Source organism: Dermacentor albipictus, chromosome 7 (assembly GCF_038994185.2).
Source record: "Dermacentor albipictus isolate Rhodes 1998 colony chromosome 7, USDA_Dalb.pri_finalv2, whole genome shotgun sequence".
Lineage (NCBI taxonomy): Eukaryota > Metazoa > Arthropoda > Arachnida > Ixodida > Ixodidae > Dermacentor > Dermacentor albipictus.
This window is the reverse complement of record NC_091827.1, coordinates 30,868,225-30,884,511: the sequence shown is the minus strand read 5'-3', so window position 1 is coordinate 30,884,511 and position 16,287 is coordinate 30,868,225. Positions and strand designations below refer to the sequence as shown.

Below are 16,287 nucleotides of genomic sequence, written 5' to 3'. Positions count from 1 at the left end.
GCTTTTCTCTGAGTGACTGTGAGTGTGCTCTCCATTCTCTGACTATGCACAACTGGTGAATATCGGGAGGTGCTACTGTAATAAATACCATGAAAGAAAGAAAAAAAAGATAATAGTTTTGTGCGCTCTGGTTTAAATCCGCTTCACTAGAGGGCGCCACCGGCGCAGCTGATCACATCTGCGTCAGCAGTATTTGGCTATTGTTGACTTGTATACGAACAAGGTAAACTATCTCTTCCTGGGCAGCTGTACGTCTCGTTTCGAGCTCTATCTATCTATCTATCTATCTATCTATCTATCTATCTATCTATCTATCTATCTATCTATCTATCTATCTATCTATCTATCTATCTATCTATCTATCTGTCTGTCTGTCTGTCTGTCTGTCTGTCTGTCTGTCTGTCTGTCTGTCTGTCTGTCTGTCTGTCTGTCTGTCTGTCTGTCTGTCTGTTCTGCGTTTCTTTCCTTCTTTTTTTCATTTTCCCGTACAGCACTACACGGTTTGCCTTGAGCTACCGGCCCGAGATCAACCTTCTGTCGAGTTCACATCATAGGCACCCGCGATCCCAAGTTCTATCAATCCAGGAAAAGACCTCGTCTGACGCAATGGCCTTCGGATTACACTTACGTGCCGACGCGACAGCTGTGATCCAACTAACTAGCGCAACCGAGCGATACATGGTAAAGCGAGTCGCCGTTCCGAATCTATGTCTTTCCTCTTCGTATCTCACGATAAGGAAAGAAGTTGCTGGTATCTGCGGCGGCTACGTGGTGTGCCCGGCGTTTCAGGAAGAGAGACACAAAATTGCACGGCGAAAGCGAAAGCGCGCGTCCTTCATTCTTTTCTCACCCCCCCTCCCTTTCTTTCTTTTTCTTTGTTATCGTTATTGTTCGTATTTCTCATCTTCCGCGCACGTGTCCATTGTCACCCGGCCGTATCGAGCAGGAATTTAAAAAAAAAGAAACGTTAAAACTAAAGCTACGAAGTAAGCGAGAAAGCGAGAGAAATTTCCTTGCGTCGCTCTGGAAGCGAAAGGGGTCGACGGAGGGGGAGGGGGGGCGGCACGGTGGGGGTAAGTTAAAAAGTGTGTCGCGTCCTCCCAGCGAAGCAAAAGAGACACAAACGCCGTCGGCGGGGGCTTGCCTACGGTGCTTGGCCACGCACGCACACACAAGCAGCCCCGCCGCAAGTGTGCCAGTGGGTGAATGTCAGCGCGAGGTTAGGCAATGGCGGAGCAACGGCGGCGGAGGAGGACAAGAGGCCTTCGCTTTGAACGGTTCGCGCGCGTGGCCGGTTGGGCGATGGTGGCTGCTTTGCTGCTGCCTGTGCTTTTGCCAGCCTGATGCTTCCTGGGTCACTTTCCATTGCTCGATCGCTGGCGTCCTTTCTTCTTTCACTCCCGGGTCTTCGCTCGGTTTCTGGGGAGTCTTGGTTCATCTCCCGTTTCTTTTCTGTTTCCTCGGCACCGGAGAAGTCATTAGGCGCAAGGTACCCCGTCGGGGGACACACGCATATGTCGGAAGGAGACCTCGTCGTTTAGACGGCGGCGGGCCCCGTACGAAAGAAGCCGGCGAATAAATAGAGAAAGAAAGATGGAAGTACTGGGACCGATGAAACTGCGCGACGCTATATAGTCTTCGTCTTGCTGTCGTCTGTCCTTACTGCGGCGGCGCCGTCTCTTTGCCGGCCGTGTGTCGAAGTGGGCAGGACGCTTCATTATGCTGTTGTTCGCGAGCATTTCGTAACGGCTTTGCTTTTGAATGCAACAGGGAGATTGAAGAGGCCCCGGAGAAAGTGGGATGCGGTTGTTTAAGGTGGTGGCCCTGAGCAGACGGCATTGCACGGCGCTTGCATGCGTTCAAGGCGTTGTACGCCCAGCCGCCGCTGCTTCTTAGAATCGCTGGAAAAACCGCACTGACTCCATGCCGGCGATCCCCGCGTCACTTCGGGTTTCGGGTCAGCGGCCAATGCAAAGTATTTTATTACCGCTGTTATTACGAATCGATGTTAACTTGAATGGTTGTGTTCTTCTATTGCGGCCTACGTGTACGCCTGCGCTCTTGTTTCAAAGTAGTGTGAACTTCTGGAGTGGGAAAGGTGTCTTATGGAGCGCGAATCTTGAGCAGACGACGTCCTGTGACGCGGAGGTATACGCGGTGTACGTAAACCTTCGCTGGTGTCCAAATAGGTACTATGACGACGTGCATCAGACGAGTTACCGGCTCTCAAGATCGCGTCCGACACCTTCAACCAGTAAGAGCGCAGGCTTTAAGTCCCGCATTTCAAATCCAGAGGGCGTCACCCTATGAGGCGTGAGTTTGGACACCACCTATACGTACGTGCGTTGACGCGACTCCTGGTTTGGCAACGAACCGTCGTAATTTTTAGTTCTCACCGCTTTTACAGCACTACAGCGTTAAATTCAAAGTGGCCACCCAGATCTTCGACGCCAATCATCCAGCGCGATCGCGCAAACTCGTGTATTCCTACGCTGTGTGTCCCTCCGCCGTCAGGGCGTCGTCTGCTCAATACTCGCTTTCCAGAAAGCGCTGCCGTCGCAGCGCGGTTATCACGGAGACCAGGCCAGCCATGCTTATACAGACCGTAGAGAAACTGGCGTCACCGCGTAAAATATGCCGTGTGCGCAATCCTCGAAACTTCTGGCATTTTAAATATTAAAGTGGCTCGTATAGAACCGTAAAGAGGGCAGACGGAAAAAAGTAAAGAAAATGAAACTCGCATTCCTCGTAATCGGCCTTCTCCGCTCTCGACTCCTGCGCATTCTTTACTACCTGCTTATTTTTTACCACTCTCCGTGCATGTTTTGCAAACTTCGCATTCCCTTCAACGTTGCTTTTGTTCTCGCTTTGTATCTTGTCCCGAGTTGAGCACCGCACTTCAATCCCTCTTTCCTCCCCTCTCTTCTTTTTTTCTTACGTGCGCGCTCGGTCCTCCGAGATCGTTAGCGCGCGTTTACGATCTCGGAGACCATGGTCTAGTTCAGTTGCTTCCGCCTTCCGTCGCTGTGCGGGTCGTGCTTTCGCTTCTCACGGCGTGTGGCCTACGTGCCGCACGGCTTGTGCGTTGTCACGCCGCCTGCAATCTCTGTCGGTTTCAGCCGGAGGACGCCGAAGGTTGGCGATGAGTCATGACTAGTTGAGTGCTGTACGCATCTAGGTGAGGGCCGCGGCAACTGGGTTACCCGGTAATACGTCTAGCGTGCTCCTCTCTCTCTCTCCGCTCACGCTCCCAACGCCCCCCCTTTTGTTGACGGAGCGTCGTTACGTGGTGCGAGAGAATTCTCCCGGAAAAGGGCTTTGCGGAAGTTGATCGCAATCACGCCGATAGAGAGTTTTAGCGTGCCGCGACTATATCCACCGTTGCCCCCACGTCGCCTCGACCTCGTGGTGCATAGTGTGCACGTGCCGGCTAAGCCGCGCTGTGCACGTATCTGTTGCGGCTTTGCTGACACGCGCGCTGAAGCTGGCAGCCCGGCAGCAGAGACGGTAAAGCGGTAACGGTAGAGCGCGGTAACTATTACGCAACCTCTATACCTTCTACACCGCTTTCCTGTTAGAAACTTTTCCTGCAGCATATGCTGATTCATTAACATTGCCCTGGAAAAGAAACCCCAGAAGGCGAGAACAGGAGAAGCGACGGGAGCCGTTCACATAACAGATGTTTAGCGTACCGCTACCTCACTATCCGCTACCGATATACCGCTTCGACAAACTAACGCCTCAATTTGCGTAAGTTGGCTATAAGTCGCGCTACCCGTGTGCCTCTTGCGACTTAGCTAACGCTCGCTTGCACTCAGTCTTATGAAGCATAGTTCCAGCTGTCCATACTTAGCACTCAGTCTGCCAAGTAGGTAGTGGATACGGTACACCGGTAATGGTAGAACGGTGGCGGTTCGCTAAAACTCTCTAACGTGAGCGGTTCACGCGGCCTCTATCGCACCGAACCGTTCACGTTGCCACGAAACGGGAACCTGAGAACGCGAGAGTATAAGGCAACGAGAAAGAGAATGGTTGACGTTAGAGAGTTTTAGCGTGCCGATCATCGTTACAGTCTGCGCCACCTGCTAGCTTTGCAAGCGCTGGCCGGTGACAGACGCCTGCCCTTGAAAAAAAAAGATAACGGCTGTTGCTGCGAGTTATAGTTATAGCACGCACACAGCTGACACAGGGCGGTAATGTTGGAGCGGCATGACGGTATGCTAAAACTCTCTAAGGTGAGCGGTTCACGCTGCCTCTATCGCACTGAACCGTTCACGTTGCCACGAAACGGGAACCTGAGAACGCGAGAGTATAAGGCAACGAGAAAGAGAATGGTTGACGTTAGAGAGTTTTAGCGTGCCGATCGTCGTTACAGTCTGCGCCACCTGCTAGCTTTGCAAGCGCTGGCCGACGACAGGCGCGTGCCCGTTAAGAAAAAGCTAACGGCTGTTGTTGCGAGTTATAGTTATACCACGCGCACAGCTGACACAGGGCGGTAATGTTGGAGCGGCATGACGGTATGCTAAAACTCTCTAAGGTGAGCGGTTCACGCTGCCTCTATCGCACTGAACCGTTCACGTTGCCACGAAACGGGAACCTGAGAACGCGAGAGTATAAGGCAACGAGAAAGAGAATGGGTTATGTTAGAGAGTTTTAGCGTGCCGATCATCGTTACAGTCTGCGCCACCCGCTAGCTTTGCATGCGCTGGCCGGCAACAGGCGCGTGCCCGTGAAAAAAAGCTAACGGCTGTTGCTGCGAGTTATAGTTATAGCACGCACACAGCTGACACAGGGCGGTAATGTTGGAGCGGCGCGACGGTATGCTAAAACTCCCTAACGTCGATGGCTATCGTTGCCCCGTCGTGCTGAACCTACGGTGTTGCCCCGGATTTGTGCATGCTACGCATGTGCTATAGTGCCGAAACGAATGAAAGTGAATGAAACGAAACGTCAGAACGCTTGAATAAAAGTAGCCTAGTCTCGCGTTCTTCGAATAGGAGCGATGTTAAAGGTTCTCTATACGTTTGCAACCACGAGGAGCGTGCAGCGCCTGCTAATTCCGACTCGGTGACGTTCGCATACGGTTCATCGACACATCCACGCTAACCTCCCCCGTCCTTTATTCTAAAATATATTTTTTTTTCCCCAGCCGTTCTGAGGCTTCGGTTTGTGTCTGAACGCTGCGTTATTCCTCCAAGCTTCAGTTTTACGCACGTAGCACGCTCGGAGAATGGAGTTCCTGTGGAACGTACAGCGTCTTTTCTACAGAAGCAAACCACGCGCCGCCGGGGTGCTTTTTTAAAAATCCGCTCATAGGTCGTCCGTAGTAACGCGGTTATGAAACCGGCCTTCTCTCTCTCTCTCTCTCTCTCTCTCTCTCTCTCTCTCTATATATATATATATATATATATATATATATATATATATATATATATATATATACGTGTGTGTGTGTCTTCGAATTTCTCCCTGAAATCTCGTGGTTCTGCTGCAGTAGGCGTTGCATCATCTTGGCGGCAGTACGTTCTCGAAGTGCACATTGAAGAGAGCGACACATGGACAAAAAATAAAAATAAAAAAGAAAGAAAGAAAGACAGCAAGAGAGGCGCTTGCCGTAAAACTATTTATTCGGTCAAATCTTATATACGGGATTTCGTAAAAGCAAATGCCGATTCATTTTTTTTTCATTCCTACAGTACACAGACATATGAAAACTTGCCTTTCGAAGAAAAAAAAAAGAAGAAGAAACCGTAAGCCCCATATCCAGATAATCCCATACGAACATGTGGAGGTCCCGTATAGAAACACCCACATTTTCGAAATAAGGGGCAATTACCATATGATTCGCATGTGAGCGTATGGGGGTTCCACATAAAGAGCCGTATGGTACCATAAATATAAAATAGGGCTAGTCACACATGATTATAGGAACGTATGGAGATGATTTGCTATAGAAGCTTGCATGCTGCCGCATACCATGTGGTGTGTAAGGCATATGCCCCCGTGTGATATACGGGAACGTGTGTTATCATATAGGGTTAATGGGTACAGGATTTAGGGTTTCTTTTTTTTTTTTTCTCGGTGGGCAAAGAGCGAAGATTTTAGCCGAATTCCCCCAATCTTGTTAGATCACAGTTCGGTTCAAACTTACGTACACGGTTCGCCGCAGGCGGTATTACTCGTTCGCGCATATCTATACTTTGTGGCGCAATGTACATTTCTTGAAAAAGGACAGAAGAAAGGGAGACACTGTCTCCCTTTCTTCTGTCCCTTTTCAAGAAATGTATTTTGCGCCACAATGTATACCTAGGAAATCTAAGCACCAACTTGCCCAAGAAGAAGTCCTCTTGAAGTGGATGAAGACGTGGGCGAGAGGTTAGAGGGAAAGGGGATCGAACCGCGCCCCATTCAGTGTCGTCCAATCCAATCCTGCGTGTTATTGGATCGAAGGTCTCGCAATCGAATCTCGGGCTTTTATTTTCGTTTCTTTTTAAAATTTTACAACCGAAACGACTGCTTTTCCCCAACTTTCGCGACGCCGATATCCTAGCCTGGTGACCGAAGAAGAAGAAAAAGAAAAAAAGGTGGCGTACAAAAAAAAAAGTATAGAGAAATGGAGAGATAGAGATGATTGCTGGCCGTCTTCTAAGAGCAACTGTGCCGATGCACGATAGGCCGGCCTTGGAATCGCGGCAGAGCATTCATCGATTATTCACCAACACCATTGGTGGTGGCCGTCCCGGTACGTTCAACGCCGCGTCGACCGCCAAGATGCAATCGCGCGTTTCATTTTTTTTCCTCTGGTGGAGGAAAAAAAAGCAAGCGACGGAGTCTATTTCGGCACTTTTTTTTTTTTTGGAAGGACGCCGCTTCTGCCGCTGCGTGTCGCTGTTGCTGCGCGCCAGGGTGGAAGAAATTGTGCTCCAGAAAAAAAAAAAGAACAAAACGTAGGCCACTCAGCACATCCTCATGGAATACGAAGGGATTCACCCATGTGAGCGAGACCTGGAGGTAATCACGCACACCTTCCAGATGCGATCGGAGTTAACGTGTGTGGAAGCACCAACCGGTCAACAGTCTATACATAAGCAAGAGGCGTTTAGAGTATTGGTGGAAAAAAAAAAAAAAAAAGGGAGCTGGGAAGAAATTGATGCGACCGGATCCGTTACAGGCATGTGTAGCGATACACGGTAGATAGAGAAGTTTTGAGGGAACAAAAATAAAAAAAGAGAGGTTATGGAGATGTATACAAAAATGCTATAGAATGAAAAAACGTGCACAGTATATACCTGATTAAATAAAGCAGGCTAGGTGGCTATTTGTCGCGGCCCTATTTCAGAGGCGATGCCAATAAATAATCTTCATCATCATCAGGTTTGCAGAAGAGAAATCTCGCTGAGCAGAAGACAGATACGTACACGCCTTCTGAGCTGGCAGACGTCTTTCTGTGGCAACGAAAGGAAGGCTGCAGGGGCGTAACTTGTGCACACGTGTTACTGCGCCAAGTAGTCCGGCGGCCGGGTTTGGACACAGAGTTAATATACTAGTTTGGCAGTGCTTTTTTCGGTGCCTTCTGTTTCGGTTTTCCCGAGCAGACATTGAGTCAGCGTAGCCTTGATAAAAACGCGGAAGTGTAAAGCGAAAAAAAAAAGGGGGGGGGGGATTCGAATGTTGCACTGAGTTGTGCATGTTATGTTTTATATCTTAATATAAGTGCAATAGTGAATGAGCAGCTAATGTTTTTTATTTCCCAACCTAAGCAAACGCGAGCGAGACTATGGAACTATTTTCAGGAGCGCCGCCAACGCGTTCGCTTCGTTTTCTCTGCTCTTTTGTTCGTAGCCTCAGAAACTTGTCGTCTGCTATTGCAAGCGCTGCCCTACGGCAGTGGTGGTGCACCCTGCGGCCGGACCGAGTGCCGGCAATATATCATGAGACGTGCTTCAAATGCAAACGCACGCTCCACTTCACTGCGCTTCATACGGGGTCTGTTCTGAGCCATTTCTTTCTTTAATGCTTCCTCTGCACGCCTGAAGCGATGCTTATCTGCGATGCTAGCCAGATTTAGCTCCAGAAGGAGGCGTGCCGTGCTTACAGTGTATGTTGTTATCGAGGCTGAGCCGTCATACAATGCGTGAGCAATGGACAGCATAAGTAAGGCTTTTAGGCTCTTAAAGGCGCAAGCGTGGCAGTTTGGGCACGTTGCTATTTCATAATGCTGGAGACGTAAGAAGAACACACAGAAACAACCGTATGAAGCAGACAGACGATGAAGGCAACTGTTCATTTCCCTCGTGGCTTTCCTTGGTTTTAATGTCGGAGGCTTCGTAGAGTTGCTCCTAAAAAATCGGGCCTCTCGTTCGCTTTGAAAGGGTTATACGAACGCGAGCGCCTGAGTTAAGTCTCCATGTACGTGCGTTCGTATTTTGACGCGAATTTAGCCCAGTAGTTATGCAAGACAAGCTGGCCCAGACGGTGGACTTTCTGAACGCGTACTAACGCAGTGGGATCGGTGGTATCGCAGAAATGTGGGCGCTGAGCCCGTAGCTGAACGGTACATTAAAACGGACGTGAGCAGCGGCGCCCGTAGCGACATCTCGCGACGCTGTATTGCAACAACGCAAGCTGAATATATGGCCTCCACGATTGCATCCTCCTCCCCACGGTCTCGGAGGCCACGAGTAAATTTCGAAGTTGCGATCACCGTACTTATGTTTAGTATTGAAATTACGCGATTATGAAGTGGGTCTGTGCAAGCACCGTGGAGGCGCGAGCTAATGGCTTTCGTTTATATCTGTCCGACATCGTATCCCAATAGAGTGGTGTTACGACCTTCGAGAACAATCTGTCATGTTGGGTATTTCTTCTTTCCCGCATAGGAGGCCACGTTTTCGGTGTCCCTTGCGCACTGGTGCGTTATTATCGCGTGCGTTATCTGCGTAATTGACGGAAGGGCGTTGTTTACCGCTTCTCGTTCGCGTTTTCCAGGGTCTCTCTTCTGGACATTCCGCCTTCGAGGCGTAACGTATACAAATGAGTCTGCATTTGTGTCCCTACACTCTTCAGCAAAATTGCACCCTTTTGCCACACAACGATAATCGTCATCTGTCTTGGCCGCATTTCCTTTCTTTAACGCGGCGAGCCCGGTATTTCCGTGTAACGAACGACATGCGCATTATCAGCATGTCATAGCGTTCCCGACAGGAAAGTAGCGGGCGCGGTGCGGCGTTTTCAAGAAAGGAAACGCTAGCAAGGCAGATGACGATTATCGTTGTGTGGCAGTGATACACCCCAAAAGGTGTAACTTTGCCTAAGTGTGTGTATATATATATCCAGTCCACTGTCTACGCATCCTGAAATAAGGCACCATAAAGAGACAAAAGTGATAAGAAACTGAACTAACTATACAGCCAAAAAACGTTTGACCAGCTCACGTTATTTCTGTTCACTACATTGCGCATATGGACTGTCTCAGTCTACATTATCCCGCTATTATTCCAGCCTACATCAGCAGCCCACGTGGGCTCCCGGCGAGCAATGATTAATACTGTAAGGGTGTCCTTCCGCAAGTGTAGGTTACATAATCCGAAGGCCACATTACGCGAAAGTGTGCTTCTTAATTGTGAACTCGAATCGATGCGAAGAGTGCGCGCACGCACAAATTTATGCATGTTTTTTTTTTTCACGCCCGCATAACTTATAATGAGCCGCGCCACGCTTTTCATCGGCGTGTTGGGAGTGATGGCCTTCGATTCGACGTTGGAATCACGGTAGGAGATCGCGGCGCTCCTTTTTAATTGCGTCATAGCTATTCACGCAACAGTATGCGCGTGCGACCCAATAGCGAACCGCTGCGCCAAGCGACCGGGATGCGCCGACGCGATTTTAGCGTCGCCGCATCCTTTTTAGCATAACGGTCCTTTTTTAGCGTAGAGCCCCTCAAACTTCGTATAGTAGTGACACTCTCCTCCTCCGCCTTCCCTCCTCCTCGTTTCTCCTCTTTTTTTTTACGCTCCCTCCTCGATCGTGGCGCCTCCTACACTGCTCGAGAGTAGCAACGGCGCCAACATGCGCTCCTCGCCACTCCGTAGACGCATCTCGAGCGAAAATGGCGCTGATGCACGGCGCGAGGGCCCACGTGATGCTATTAGGCCAATAGCGACGCGGTGTCGGCCTCGGTCAGAGCGCGCGCGGAGGAGGCGGCATTCTTCAAAGCGTGGCACTACTTTACGAAGTTTAAGGGGCTTTATTTTAGCGCGCTTTGGGGCGCCCCCCGGCGAGTTATGGAGAGCTTTAGGTTAGGGGACGCAAGCGGCTTGCGTACGCAAGAACTGGGGGGCGACGTTACTGCGCATGCGCAGACCCGTACGTCTGGTTCCGCGCATGCGCAGTACCGTCGCCCCTAGTTGCGTTCAAAAGCCGCTTGCGTCCCCTAATAACTCTCTAGTTCAATCGCAGAGCGAGTGGCGGAAGCAAAAAGGACAATATGCGGAATGAATGGGGGCGAAATGCGAAATTCCTCCCGCAAGCCAATTCCTCTCCCAACCAGCATGGCCCACCTTTAAGAAGCCATTTTGAAGCTATTTATAGAGATAGTGAAAACATTTAGTGACAGTTAACTCAAGCCCAGATCCTTCTTTGTGTATGAGGGTAAAGCTGCTTGTCTAAGCTGAGAGACGCGTTTTGAAAGTTTCTCTACGTCACTCTACGTCCGCCATTTTGGTTAGGTAACGCGAGGTGTGCGCAGACCCGCACTCGCGGCGGGTTTCGCATGTTTGGTCTTTGAAACGGACACCAAAGATTGTGCGCACTCTCTAACATCGCGTCTCTGCAGAGGGATGTGTAACGTATAAAGTGTCGCTTTGTGCTCTCGCGCGCGTCTCTGTGCAAAGCTCCGCGGCGCCCCGATTCGAGAAGAATCCTCCCCCACCCCCTCCCCCTCGCCGGCGCCCTCGAGAAGCGTGCGTTGCGTCGCGACTTTGTGTGGTGCACCGGCTAGACCTCGCACGTCCGTTGTCCCTTTGGAAACCGAAGCCCCCTTTGTGGGCGGAGGCTCTCCGAGAAGAGGGCCGCGATGCGACGAGCATTGCGAGCTGCCTCCGGAGGGTTTCGTAAGCCGCTCTCCGTTATTCTTCTCCGTTACTCGTTGCGTGGGGCAACTGGCAACGCTAAGACGAGAAGGTACGCCCAGTGGCGTAGCAACAGGGGGGCCGTGGACCCCGGGTGCAAGGGACCAGTGGAGAGGGGGGGGGGTGTCATATACGTCTGAGTACACCCTTTTCCCTTTACACCGGCTACACCGGGGGGGTGTTACAGAAGACCTATGGGCCCCGGGTGCCAGATGACCTAGCTACGCCACTGGGTACGCCCGCTCTATTCTATTGCAGAGCGCAGTCTTGGTTCGACGTTACTAAACAAGTTTTATAGGTTGTCTGTATAACCTGTTACGATCAACGGAATGCTGCGCGGATATCACCGGAAACGTGGGTGACGGTATAGCGAGGCTGCCGGCGAGGTCTCGCGACGCTGTGCGCGACTACGGGTCAGAAGCGTTTTCGTTTCGTATCGGTGTTCTCGTCGTAGGAAAGTGATGAAGTAGTTTATCTTAGCCCATTAGGACCGCAGCAACTGCAATAATTGCGTGTGCCTGTAATTCTGTCTGGTTAAACTCTGCGCCACGAGATGGCGCCACCAAAGCGGCTGCTCGCGTCTACGTTTCAACATCATCATCATCAGCCTATCTTATGTCCACTATGGCGAGCCCCCCCTTAAGAAATGGAGGGGGGACGCCCCACCCGGCCTTTATAAGCACTGCAGGACAGCCAAACTCAACGCTTGGCGTTGGGTTGCGAAAACTTCGATGGTCGTGCGTATGTAGATCTTCATCTTTGTGCTCTGTCGTCCAAGGAAAACGAGACCGAGAGAAAATAAAATAAATGCGGAATGAAATGGGACAAAACAGTCGTAGGGAACGGAAATGAACTGCCTCCCGTGAGAGAGCGCGCGCTGGCGTTGCCACTGTTCCAACAAGCTCATTGTCGTGGTTTATTTCACATGGACGTCCATTTTAGTCGGTCGATCGTCAACCCGTCGGGCTGTGTGTGTGTGTGTCTATCGGTCGTCTGCAGCCAGGTGGTCAGTTTCCGAGTCTAGAACCTCGGAGACTCGAACCTGTTCAAGTTCAGTCGGAACTTGAACCCGGTACCAACGATATGGACCAGCCGACGGCGGTTGGCTGAATTCACGCCATATGCGCTGCATCGTTTTTTCAGTACGACGCAATGCGCCGCGCGTCGCACGCTCGGAGCCGTCTACACGTTCGCGGTGTTGCGGCGAGCGTTTTATTCGAGAAGTGGGACAGATTCGCTGCACATAAAAACCCCGCGCTCGCTCGCTCTCCCTCGCCAGGGTGCGCTATCCATCTCCGCGGCGGGCGCCCAGCGCGACCGAAGAGACTGGGTGAAGGCTGCGTGGCACATGCATTCATCCGTGCCCTCGCCGAGCGTGCGTTCCAGCCAGTGGCTTCGCCGCGAAAGACCCGCGTCGCTGGCTTTGACGCTCGCTCGGCAATCGCACTGCACGCGTGCGCGTCGTCGGCTCGCGGACACGGACATTCTCGATCTCGCGGAATGCGCATGCGCACGCGGTCCGAGCACGCCCGAGCATGTCCGAGCGCGGCACGCTGTATACGCCTACGCTGTGGTAGCAGGAGGGATGGGGAACGTTTGCGACGCTTGTGCAGATGTCGGGATTGTGTTTCAGCCAGCATGACGGAAACATTCTGGTGGGATGTTATACCCGTGTCACACGGGCAACTCGGATCTCCTTCAAACTTCCTTCCCTTAAAGGACCGCAAGGGAGTTTCACCTCAGAGGAGTTAGCTCCGCGTCACACGGCCTATAAGCGAGCTTTTGCTGCCGCTGGGGGCCCATTAGGCGCTGCTCACCTCGTACGCAGTTATGAAAGAAACACGTTATATATTGCTAAAAAGTTTTGGTTACTTCTCTTTTCTTACAAAATACAATTATTTATGCAGCAATTATTATGCAGCCATTCTGAGAACGCCCGGTTCGAGAGTCGAATGTAGCTGCTCAACTCAAATATCTGTGTCAGTGCTCAAATATTATATTATATGCAATAAAAACAGTTATAATTGCTGGTAAAAGTGAAATTAATAAAAATGGGGGTGATTTCTTGACTCGAAATTCAAGCATGCTGAGAACAAGAGTACTCCCTTCAGTCTGCAAGGGAGATCTTCCATCTCCTTTCGCTAGGAACTTCCTTAAACTTCCTTTGCTAAAGGACTGCCGTGTGACACGGCGCGCATCTCCCTCAAGATAAAGACGTCCAGGGTTGAAGGGAGTTAAGAGGACTTTAGCCGCGTCCGTGTGACAGTGGTATTACTCTGCGCACTGAAATTCCGCCCTGTTGATTGACGTTTTGAGGGAATCAAAACAGCAAGTGACCCCTCTGCGAGCCGGTAGGAGCTGGCAATACGGCACTGCCATACGATTCCGCCATGTTGGCGTTTTGAACCAATCATCGCTGACAATATGGCGGAATTTGACAGTTCCGATCTTGTAGAGGTTCGAAAAGTGAAAACGTCTGCTTGCACTTCCGGGACAGGTCAGAACCGCAAATTCACTGAGGGAAACGCGATTCTGACCACTCGCACGAGGGAAGCTGGGGAACGGTGTGCTTTCCGAACCGTTACCGAATAACCGAAGACGGCGAATTCGACTATTAAGCGGAATTTGTCAGTGATGTCACTCATGGTCCAGCTAAGCATGCATGCCATGTGCCTTAATACTGCCAGACATACCACAGGGGTGCTCGGTGGTGACACTAGAGTGTCTTTAGCGCATTAGAAAATGTATCGTGGAGACAATATTTTGTACAGATTCTTTTCCTCTGGTTCTGTGCATTTCTTATCATCCATCCTGCCCAGTGGCCGATCCAGGTGATAGCGGGGGTGTGGATTCGTGTGAGTTTGTAACGAAAGACAAAAAGAAGAAAAATAAATTGAGTAGTTACCAAACGCAGTCCATCTTTACCGAATACCTGAACACCAGAGAACTCTATGGTAGCAGCAGCACTGGTAGGGTGATCTCAGGACGCTTTCTTCAACAAACATGCATTAAATGTGTTTTGTGTGGGTGTGTTGCGTTTGTCCTCGCAGAAGGGGAACGAAGACCGAAGTTCACTTTATTGTAATTATTGTTGCTGCCAACACTTTTGCACCAGCAGGCAATAGGCAGAACATGGGCATTGCAGTTGTAATTCAGTGTGCCTTAGTTTACACCAGCATCGCAGTCATTCAGTTAACCATTAAAGAAAAATATGTGGGATACATACCAGTTCGATAATATGCCCCTGTGAATGTATTGCAGGCTCACATGGGATTGTTTTCTTTTTGCTTGTCCCACATTGCAGCCTACGGAAAGGTGTTTCTGGTGCGCAAGGTTGGTGGCCAGGACCACGGTAAGCTGTACGCCATGAAGGTCCTCAAGAAGGCGTCCATCGTGCAAAAGCAGAAGACGCTAGAGCACACGCGCACGGAACGGCAGGTCCTTGAAGCCATCCGCCAGTCACCTTTCCTGGTGACACTCCACTACGCCTTCCAGACGGACGCGAAGCTGCATCTCATCCTTGGTGCGTTAAATTTTGGGAATCAATTGTAAACTTTGAATTCTGTGCATCTTGTTTGTCGTTCTACCTGCATTTTCTAAGAGTTGCGTTACAGCTTCACACCATCTGGTGCAGTGCATGTTGACATTGTAGAAAACAAAAATGGCGAGACGCTTTTGTCATGTGGCTGTCACATCCTCTTCTTTACCTTCAAGACTATGTCAGCGGCGGTGAGCTGTTCACGCACCTCTACCAAAGAGACCACTTCACGGAGTCCGAAGTCCGGATCTACATAGGAGAAATTGTGCTGGCTCTCGAACACTTGCACAAGGTGAGTAAAGTCATGACCAATTCTTGACCCCTTTTTCCTTAGCTTTAAATGTTCCATCACTTTGAGATTGGTTTTGTATGCATCATACAGAAAACGATACAGTACAATACCGTACTACATGCTACACATGCAGCATTCATCCTTCCTCCTGTTCAAGTGGTGCCAATTGGCAGGAGGCTTACTCGGCAATCGAATGAACAAACTACTTGTACGCAGATTACTACGTAGGCGAGTGAAAGTGTGTCGGTGAACGCTGTTGTACTTTGTAGCGATGACATGTTGCTGGCCAGCACTCCTATAAGACAATCGTCAAGGCGACAGCCTGTCACAAGCACTCCTTGTGTCATTTATTCAAGTTCATTACTTTTCTTTTGGAGCTTTGTAAAGGTAAAGTACGGAACTGAAAGAATAACGAAAGCTTCCTTCATTCTGCACATTTGCAGCCTGTCTTTCAAAACCCAGACTTCCTTAATGATACTACACGCTGAAATACTCTTATCATAACACCGGTCTCCTCCTTTCCCACTTTGCACGAGTGTCTGACAGCTCATCTCACGAAGACCCATTGTCTCGAAATATGAAAAATGATCACTCTCGCAATGCACACAACCTCTCTCTTGGCTGCACGAGCTGCTGCCACGAGATGCAAGGCACGAGAAACAAAAGGCGACGGAACGTTCTGCAAGAACAACCAAGGCAAATAAATTAAGGGCAAAGTCCAGAAGGATGGCAGCAGTCCTCCTTCTTTTGTTGTCCTGCAGAGGCGAACGCTTGCAACCTTCTATGCAGTGTCGACCCTGTGACCACAGTTATCCGACTTTCACCCAGGAAGGGAGCAATTTGCGTGTGCGGCTTCTTTGCTCATGTCTCCCGCCACATGCCACTGATTCTGCATTGTTTGAACGAAGAGAAAGAGGTGGCTGTCCTCGAATTACTGTTGCGGCAGTAGGGGTGTGTTCAGTGCAACCGCTCAGCCTTGCAATGAGTGGCAAGGTTAGATGCGGGGTGAATATCAAAAAGATATTCTGGCAGGAGTAGTCCTTGGAGCCTATCACAGCGCCGCCTCTCTTGTCTTCGAATGAGGAAGTGTATCTCGCGCTTTCGCACCTCAAGGGGCCATTACACGCTATCCTGCTAAGGTGAAAGTGAAAAGGCCCTGCCCATTTACTTATCTCTCTATTGTCGTCCACGCGAAGTGACTTTGTGTCGCTGTTTTAATGCGCCATTATGCGAGTGAATTAAGTGTTTTAACTGCCAGCACTATTCATTTGTGTGATTACTTTCACATGTCTGCTCCAAGCTGGGGGGCTTGTCTTTGCTCGTAAGCT

The 16,287-nt window shown here is 50.2% G+C and overlaps 1 protein-coding gene across 4 annotated transcripts in view; it reads left to right on the top strand.

Annotated features, from left to right (window-relative positions):
• LOC135896393 (ribosomal protein S6 kinase alpha-5-like) overlaps positions 1-16,287 on the top strand; it is a 342,214-nt gene that overhangs the window by 300,181 nt on the left and 25,746 nt on the right. For all 4 annotated transcript variants that reach the window (XM_065424774.2, XM_065424777.2, XM_065424776.2 and 1 more), the window contains exons 3-4: positions 14,434-14,652; positions 14,844-14,959. In XM_065424774.2, coding sequence (XP_065280846.1) covers positions 14,434-14,652; positions 14,844-14,959 — 335 coding nt within the window. The remainder of the gene's footprint in view (positions 1-14,433; positions 14,653-14,843; positions 14,960-16,287) is intronic.